This window comes from Melozone crissalis, unplaced genomic scaffold (genome assembly GCF_028551555.1).
Source record: "Melozone crissalis strain CALT ecotype California unplaced genomic scaffold, PUWL_Pcris_2 ptg000018l_1, whole genome shotgun sequence".
NCBI classification, from domain to species: domain Eukaryota; kingdom Metazoa; phylum Chordata; class Aves; order Passeriformes; family Passerellidae; genus Melozone; species Melozone crissalis.
This window is the reverse complement of record NW_026535796.1, coordinates 45954056-45963221: the sequence shown is the minus strand read 5'-3', so window position 1 is coordinate 45963221 and position 9166 is coordinate 45954056. Positions and strand designations below refer to the sequence as shown.

Here is a 9166-nt window from a genome sequence, read left to right as displayed (position 1 = left end):
GCACACACACAGAGCTGCACAGCGCACACCTCCACCTGCACACAGAGCTGCACAGCGCACACCTCCACCTGCACACACACAGAGCTGCACAGCGCACACCTCCACCTGCACACACACACAGAGCCACAGAGCTGCACAGCGCACACCTCCACCTGCACACACACAGAGCTGCACAGCGCACACCTCCACCTGCACACACACACACAGAGCTGCACAGCGCACACCTCCACCTACACACACACAGAGCCACAGAACTGCATCCCTCCACCTGCACACACACAGAGCTGCACAGCGCACACCTCCACCTGCACACACACACAGAGCTGCACAGCGCACACCTCCACCTGCACACACACACAGAGCTGCACAGCCCGCACCTTAAACCCTTAAGTAACTTAAATCCTTGATCTCGCACAACTGCACCTGCATACCTGAGCACCCGCACACCTTCACTTCCGCACCGCCGCACACCTGCACAGCCGCACTCCGTCCGGCACAGTCCCGCACCTGCACCCCGCACTCTCCCACCCTCACACACCTGAGCACGCTCACACACCCGCACCCCACACTCTCCCACCCTCACACACCTGCACCCCGCACATCTGAGCATCCCGCATTCCCGCACCCTCACACACCTGCACCCGCATTCTCCAACCCTTACACACCTGAGCACCCTCACACTCCTGCACCTTCGTCTCCCACCCTCACACACCTGCACCCCGCACTCCCGCACACCTGAGCACCCCCGCGCTCCCGCACGCCGGCGCACCGGCCGCGCAGCAGAGACAGGGGTTCAGCACGGGGAGACAGAGGGTGACAGCCGCCCCGCACCCCAGCCCTGCGCCGTTCCCGGCAGGGGTGAGGGGGCACCCCGAGTTTTCCAGGCCCTTCCCTGCCGCTCCGCGGGGGCGGGGGGAGAATGAGGTAGGATTGTGGGGGGAGAGACCCCGGCCGCAGCCCCGCCCCCTTCTAGGACGTTCGGAGCGGGGCTCGGCAGCGAATGACGTCATCCAGCGCTCGCGCAACCGCTCTGGGCCCCGCCCCTTCGGCACCGCCCCGCGCGGCTCCCGCGCACGCGCCCGCCTCCTTCCTGCTTCCCCCTCCCCCCGGAGTCCCGGCCGGGCCAATCGCTGGGGGCGCAGCGGGGCGGGGCGCGGCGAGCGCGCGCGCTCGCGCCCATTCAGCCGCCGGCCCCGCGGCGCCTGTCGCGGACGGCTGCGATTGGCTGCGAGAGGCACGGCCCCGCCCCTCGGGCGGCTTGTTCCGCCCCCGCCTCGCGGCCCCCTCCCCGCGCCCCCCCGCGCCGGCGGTGAAGGTTCCCGATGGTTCTGGAAGGAGGCGGGTCCCGCCGTATATAAATCGGGCGGGCTGTGGGGAGCGCGCACTAGAGAGGCTACAGCAGCGAGAGAGGGCTGTATTACAGCGTTAGTGCGGAGAGCAGCGCCCCGTCCCCCTGCCAAGGTGAGTGGTGGGGGCAGCAGCCGGCGGTGGATCGGCGCAGGGAGTGTTTTCCATCCGAACCCCGCTGGTGGCTGGGGCGCGGGGCTCGTGTGCGGAGTTGCGTGGGTGGTGGGGGTGGGGTGTGCTGTAGGAGCCGCGTGGCGCTGGTCGTGCTTTCCTCTGTGCTTCTGTAGATCTTGGGAAAGGTGATGGGGGCTTACAGTCTGGGTATAGGTGAAAAAAAAAAGGGGGTTGGCGGTTTTGAACCCAGCTTATTAAATTTGCATTCTTGTAAGAATGGCGGTGGAGGTGGGGAAAGCGAGCCGCTCCTTGGGGGGGTGCCGGTATGGCAGCGGAGCGGCGGGCGCAGAGGGCGGTCAGGGAGGGGTGTTCGTGTCCCGGGCTGCGGCTGCAGCGCCCCCTCCGCCTCGCAGCGTGCGCGGGAGGGCTGTGGGAGGCTGACCCGAGCACGCGTCGGTGCGGAGGTACCGGGTGGCCGGAGAGATCCGCTCTCAATGAATGGGCCCCCGGCCATGAGAGTGCAAGATGGAGGAGCGCGGGGGGGGGGGGGGGGGGAAGCGCCGGGAAAGCGGCGGGGGCGAGAGGGGGAAGGAGGGGGGAACGGAGTCGGGAGCAAGGGAAAAGGAGTGGCGGAGATGGGGAAAGAAATAGGTGGATAGGTGGCGTAAGCAGAAAGAGCAGAGTATTATGGGGAGAGAGAATGGGGGTTAGGGGAAAGGAGCAGAGTGCCAGGTGGGAAGGGAGCGGCGGGGGGGAGGCGAGAGTGGGGGCGGCAGGAAGGAAGGAGCGGGAGAAAAGCGGGGAATGGAGGAGGGAAAGAAAAGGGGGGATGGGGAGAGAGCGGCGTGAGGGGACAGGCGGGCAGGGGATGGGGCCAGGAGCGGGTTCGGGGGCTGCTCCGCTCCGCAGCGCTCTGCTGGGGGGGGGGTGGGGGGTGGGGAATGCGCGGGCGGGAGGCGGGGGCAGCCAGGGAAGGCTCTGGCAGTTTCTAGAAGGTCTCGCGGTGCCGGCGGGCGCCGCCAGGGGGCGCTGCGGCGCCGCTCCGCCCGCGGGCTCGGGGCGCGGTCCCGCGCGGGCGGGGGGAGCCGGGCCCGCGCTCGGGGCGCTCCGCTCGGCGCCATCGCAGCGGGGCTGGGCTCGGACACTGCTCTGCCGGGTGAAGGTCTGACTCCCGAACGGGGGTAAACGGGCAGCTATAGCCGGTGAAGGACGAGTTTTCATTAATGCAAATATTCGTCCAGAGAAGCGAGTCCGGCTGAGCAGTGTTGGTATCTAAGTCAGCGGTGGGGATAGCTGTGTATGCAAAGTAGTCAAGGGATGCGGCTAAGAAAAGAATAATCCAAGTAAAGATTTTAGGTAGTTGTGTGAAATGGGAAAATTAATGTCGTATATCAATCCGTAAACTGAGGGAGGTGAGTGGAGTAGTCCTGTTTTACCTTACATGCTGCAGAGTAAAATGAGTGTAATGCAAGTCTATTGTAAAAGTCTCGTCATCTATTTTCCGCGTTCTTTAAAACTTCTGAATAGTTACTCTCTGTAAATGAGGTCTGGGAAGGGCTTTGTCGTGTGTGTGTTACTCTGGTGCTGAAACCACGTGGTTAAAAAACTTGATCTTAGAACGCCATTGTCACTGCCTGTAAGAGGCTATGTTAGGTAAGCTGTACTGGATGGAATTTCAACTCCTCCCTCCTTTCACAGATGCCGGAAGCTGTGCAAACTCAGGACCAACCAATGGAGGAGGAGGTGGAGACCTTTGCCTTTCAGGCTGAGATTGCTCAGTTGATGTCTCTGATCATCAACACTTTCTACTCCAATAAGGAAATCTTCCTCCGTGAGCTGATCTCCAACTCCTCAGATGTAAGTACCAAAAGTAGTCTGGTTATTTCTGACAATTACTGAAATTCTCTAGGAATAATCAGGGAATGTTAAAGCATGTATGTTTTCTTACAGGCTTTGGATAAGATAAGGTATGAAAGCTTGACTGACCCAAGCAAGCTGGATTCTGGGAAAGAGCTGAAAATTAACCTGATTCCAAACAAGCACGATCGCACTCTAACCATTGTGGATACTGGCATTGGCATGACCAAAGCTGACCTGGTCAACAACCTTGGTACCATTGCCAAGTCTGGCACCAAGGCTTTCATGGAAGCCCTGCAGGCAGGTGCTGATATCTCCATGATTGGCCAGTTTGGTGTTGGCTTCTACTCCGCCTACCTGGTTGCTGAGAAGGTGACAGTGATCACCAAGCACAACGATGATGAGCAGTACGCTTGGGAGTCCTCAGCTGGAGGGTCCTTCACTGTCAGACTGGATAATGGTGAGTGTTCAGTGTTCCTGCTCAGTGACACCTCTTAAAGATGTTTAGCAACAGTGCATTGCCAAACTGACTTGAAAAAGACACTAAATAAAATAAATTATTACAAAAAATGTGTTACATCAAACATAGGTCCAGGTCATATCTTGTAATTTCAGTTGGCATGATTTCATATGTATGGAAGGCCCAGGTAAATGATGCATTAAGCTTTCAAAGTTTACGCATGGAAAAGTATTTGTTGGAAAACAACTTTGTATGCAGAGTCTTCGAAGACTCTGAACTGAGTAGTAGGCCTTTTCTGAAGCTTCTTTGAAGTATATGTAGTAAACTTGAGAAAGCATAACCTAGGCTGTTTTTATACACAGAAGCTTCATTTTGCTAAGGTGAAAAAATAGTTGAGGAGTGTGGTTTTTAAAGAGTTAATAATCGAATCTGCTCTGCTACAGCAAGGTAAAAACATATAAATTCCGTTCTAGGTGAACCTCTGGGCCGTGGAACCAAAGTCATCCTGCATCTCAAAGAAGATCAGACTGAGTACCTGGAGGAGCGGCGCATCAAGGAGATCGTGAAGAAGCACTCGCAGTTCATTGGCTACCCCATTACACTCTTTGTACGTACCCTGCTTGAAATGCTCAATAAGTATTATCAGTTTCACAAGTGGGAGTTCATGTAAGCAGGAGCAGTCAATCTTTCTTTGGTTAGTTTCAGTTCTCTCAGATATTACACTGAGGAAGCTCTGGGGAAATGTAGTTACTTAAAATTGTATTTCACAGGACTATGTTAAAAAAACCAGTGTTTTCCAATCCAGTAGTATTTGTTTCTGAACAGTTAACCTAGATGTATTGTTAGGAGCCATTTAGTGTAATGAAACTGAGCAGCAAGAACTTGGCTCATAGCACATGGAAACACCCACTTGTGTCAGCCCCCAGAATGAGAGTCCTTGGAGTGTGGGAGGGAGAGCTTTGACACCATGTTCTTGGAGTATGCTGGTTTTGTGAGGCTGCAAGGGGTACTTAGAACTGTTACTTACTGAATTTCTGCAGTTCAAGTACTGATACTGTTTTGTAGGTGGAGAAGGAGCGTGATAAGGAGGTGAGTGATGATGAGGCTGAGGAAAAAGAAGAGGAAAAAGAAGATAAGGAGGAAAAGACAGAGGACAAACCAGAGATTGAGGATGTTGGTTCTGATGAAGAAGAAGAGAAGAAGGATGGAGATAAGAAGAAGAAGAAGAAGATCAAGGAGAAGTACATTGATCAGGAGGAGCTCAACAAGACCAAGCCCATTTGGACCAGGAATCCAGATGACATAACCAATGAGGAATATGGAGAATTCTACAAGAGTCTGACTAATGACTGGGAAGACCACCTGGCTGTCAAAGTAAGTTTTTCTCTTTGAGACACAGCTGTGGTTGCTATATCTGTAGATACATAAACTCTAACACACAGCACTGAAGCTGTTGCTTAACAGCTTCAACCGATCCATTATGCATTGTTGTTCATAATCTGAATTAAATCTGCAGTCAGGGAGTACAGGTGCTTTCCCCGTTGATAGTTTAGTCACCATGTCTAATTGAATTTAAGACTAGGTTACATATAAGTAAAAAAGCTAATTATGTTTGTAGTATGTTATTTGAAAAGGTTTTTGCCTTTTGTTTAATGCTAAGTGTCATAAGAACACATTTGCTTTCTAGATCTCAGTATGCTGTGTAAGGAGCTGAGTGTGTTCTGAATTGCTCATAATGTTACACTAATTCAGTGTGTCTGGCTGAGGACAGGCTGTTCCTCACCAGTGTCTGAGCTGCTCTATGATCTGATCTCCAGTGCATTGCCGTTTGTGTTCTGCATTTGAAGAGCTGTTACGTGGTTATCACAGTGGAACCAGGCAAACTGACTAAAATTATCATCTTACTTTCTCACAGCACTTCTCTGTGGAAGGGCAGCTGGAATTCAGGGCTCTGCTGTTTGTCCCACGGCGTGCACCCTTCGATCTGTTTGAAAACAGGAAGAAGAAGAACAACATCAAACTGTACGTGCGCAGAGTTTTCATCATGGACAACTGTGAGGAGCTGATCCCTGAATATCTGAGTGAGTATAATTCTGGGGAAAGTGTTCCCTGAAAAGTTAGAAGAACTGCTTAGCTGTTCTGTAGTTTGCTTTTGGAAGGGGGAAAATTTCAGTTCTAAACAGCTGTTAAGCAGTTAAAAGTATTGCTTAGTTCATACTTACTGGAATTCTATGGACAAAAATTGATGCTTTCTGATGGGCAGAGGCACGTGCATGTAGAGTGACTGGTAATATTTGTTTGAGACTAACAGAAGTAATTGTGTTGTTTGCAGATTTCATGAGAGGTGTGGTAGACTCTGAGGATTTGCCTCTGAATATTTCCCGTGAAATGCTGCAGCAAAGCAAGATCCTGAAAGTGATCCGGAAGAACTTGGTGAAGAAGTGCTTGGAGCTTTTCACTGAGCTGGCTGAAGACAAGGAGAACTACAAGAAGTTCTATGAGCAGTTCTCCAAGAACATCAAGGTTTGTAGTCTTTCTGCTGAGCGCTGCTGACATTTGCAGTTGCAGATTGGTGACTGTGGCAGTTCAGTATTTACCTGAAGGAATCACTAAGTGAATTTTCTTCTTGCTTTTTGTAGCTTGGCATCCACGAGGACTCGCAGAACCGCAAGAAGCTCTCAGAATTGCTGAGGTACTACACATCTGCCTCTGGTGATGAGATGGTTTCCCTGAAGGATTACTGCACTCGGATGAAGGAGAACCAGAAACACGTCTACTACATTACTGGTGAGTGGGGGCCTGAAATGGTCAGGCCAACACTGTGTGTAGGTTTGCCTTCTGGGGGCTTTACAAATGATGTTACAGGGTTCCCAGTCTCTTGCTTGGCAGGAATGGGAAGTATTTTTTACCTGTAAAAATTTTATCTGGAAATAAAATTTTGCTTCCAAATCAGTTAAGAGTATTGAATGCTGGAGTGTCAGTTTAAACAGCTTGAGTGTGTTTTGGGCTTATGGTGCCTTTTTTCCTCTGTGCTTGGGACGTGAAGCACCACAGCTGTGGCATAAGCTCTGCAGAAGCTGAACAAGCTGCTGTTAGTGCTGAGGTTCATCTGTGGTGGTGTTTGTTGCAGGTGAAACAAAGGATCAGGTGGCCAACTCTGCTTTTGTGGAGCGTCTCCGCAAACACGGGCTGGAGGTGATCTACATGATTGAGCCCATTGATGAATACTGTGTGCAGCAGCTGAAGGAATTTGAAGGCAAGACCCTGGTTTCTGTCACAAAAGAGGGTCTGGAGCTTCCAGAAGATGAGGAGGAGAAAAAGAAACAGGAGGAGAAGAAAGCAAAGTTTGAAAACCTTTGCAAGATAATGAAAGATATCCTTGAAAAGAAAGTAGAAAAGGTAATAGTAGTACTTGGTTTACTTGTGTGTAAAAGTCAATCTAAAATGAATTTAGGGTAAATCAGTTGTACTTGTTGAAATGCTTAAATAGCAAACCTGTGCTTTGTATTCCCTCTGCAGGTTGTTGTGTCCAATCGCTTAGTTACTTCTCCATGCTGCATTGTGACAAGCACGTATGGCTGGACTGCCAACATGGAGAGGATCATGAAAGCCCAGGCGTTAAGGGACAACTCCACAATGGGATACATGGCAGCAAAGAAACACCTCGAGATTAATCCTGACCATTCCATCATTGAAACACTGAGGCAGAAAGCAGAGGCTGATAAGAATGACAAGTCTGTGAAGGATCTTGTCATCTTGCTGTATGAGACAGCGCTGCTGTCCTCTGGCTTCAGCCTAGAAGACCCTCAGACACATGCCAACCGCATCTATAGAATGATCAAACTTGGCCTGGGTAAGTTAACAAATCTGTCCTGGCTCCTGTGAGCTCAGGGTGTGTTGTCTTGGTCCTGCTTGGTAGTGTGGAAAATGAACCCTCAGGTGCCTGAAAGTACTCCTCAGGTGGGAGGTGAAAGGTTTGGGTTGTGCTGTGAGCACTAATGGGTGTGTGTTTCCTGCACAGGCATCGATGAAGATGACACTGCTGCAGAGGAAGCCAGTCCAGCTGTCACTGAGGAGATGCCTCCTCTTGAAGGAGATGATGACACATCACGCATGGAGGAGGTGGATTAAACGAGTTTACAGGAACTCATGAATGTTTCCTTGGCTAATATGAATAAGTTATATTTTGTATATTATGAATGTTACCTGCCAAAAAAAAATCTTTGACACTTTGTCTGCATTCCCTCTTTATATTTATTTTCGAAGATGTTATACCTTTATTTTTGTTACATTGCTTTTTCAGCTGATGTGAGATAAAAATGCCATTGAGGGAATATTTTCTTTAACACTGTACAACCCTAAACAGGCAAGCAAGGAGTAGTTATTTTTGTCTGTATTAGCTGGTTGCAGGTGGCAGGGTTTTTGACTTATTCTTAATTGCCAGAAATGTGGAAAGAAGTAACAAAGATGGGAAGACATCAGGGTGTTCAAGTTTGTTTAGTGTTACACAGCTCTTCAGTTCTTAAGTGTCTAACATACAGTACCTAGTAACTAGGTATCTAGGAGAGCTGAATCTCTTGGGGAAGCTTTAATCCTTCTGCTCCTAACAAGGTCTTGATGTTTAAAGTTGTTTTTTATACTGTTCAAGGATTCTGGATTGCACTCTACCATAGAATAGAATCCACTGTAAATCTCTATTGTGACTTATGCAACTCTGCATGTACAGTTCAAACCTAGAACTGTAAGAATAAAAGTGTTAAGAATTGAGCTGTGTCTCTGACTTGTCTGTTCACACTGAAACCAAACTGCCCTGCCCATGCCCACATGGGTTGCTGTTCTGGATACTGAGCTCCGGTTGCTGCCCTCAGTGTATAATGAATGGGGTGTGCTCGGTGATCCCACTGCAATGCCAGTGCCACACCAGAGCAGGAGGGGTCTCTGGAAGAGTGATCTGCTCCAAGTTGGGGTAGAATTCACATTGATGGTTCAGCAATTGTTCCTGAAGTCTGGGTCAATGGAGCTGCACCTCTGTTCCATGGTGCTGCTTGGAGGTGATCAAGAACTTTCATCTGAGAAGTTGCCAGTACCATCACAGAGCTTGCCAGGGAGTGGGGTGGTTGTGCTGCATTCTGTATTCTTTGGCATTTGTTCTGGAGTAGCAAAGAAATTCTTTGCAAGCAGCTCCATTCAGCAGTTGGGCCTTGGTGCCTCTTGGGTGCCCTTTTGGTGACATAGGGCAGATTTTATTTGGTACAGTGTCTTAAATTCAATTAACCAGTTTGGGAGGAGGAGGGGTTTAAGGGCAGGTTCTGACCAACTCACCCTGCTAGTTTCCTGTGTCCATTTGTTCTGCTCCATGATACAGGAATTCCCAGTATAAATAATTTG

The 9166-nt window shown here is 50.3% G+C and overlaps 1 protein-coding gene across 1 annotated transcript; it reads left to right on the top strand.

Annotated features, from left to right (window-relative positions):
* Positions 1 to 1352: 1352 nt before the first annotated feature.
* HSP90AA1 (heat shock protein 90 alpha family class A member 1) lies at positions 1353 to 8545 on the top strand. Its single transcript, XM_054276029.1, has 11 exons — positions 1353 to 1461; positions 3160 to 3318; positions 3412 to 3778; positions 4252 to 4385; positions 4844 to 5152; positions 5694 to 5859; positions 6111 to 6301; positions 6418 to 6565; positions 6909 to 7177; positions 7298 to 7631; positions 7800 to 8545. The coding sequence occupies exons 2-11, from the start codon at positions 3160 to 3162 to the stop codon at positions 7907 to 7909; spliced, it is 2187 nt and encodes a 728-aa protein (XP_054132004.1). The 5' UTR covers positions 1353 to 1461; the 3' UTR covers positions 7910 to 8545.
* The last annotated feature ends 621 nt before the right edge of the window (positions 8546 to 9166 follow it).

Excerpts from the sequence above, each read along its gene's own strand:
- HSP90AA1 (XM_054276029.1), top strand. The coding sequence starts at position 3,160 with ATGCCGGAAGCTGTGCAAACTCAGGACCAACCAATGGAGGAGGAGGTG. Across the intron at positions 4,386-4,843 it reads GCTACCCCATTACACTCTTT|GTGGAGAAGGAGCGTGATAA; the intron begins GTACGTACCCTG and ends ACTGTTTTGTAG. Across the intron at positions 6,302-6,417 it reads AGTTCTCCAAGAACATCAAG|CTTGGCATCCACGAGGACTC; the intron begins GTTTGTAGTCTT and ends TGCTTTTTGTAG.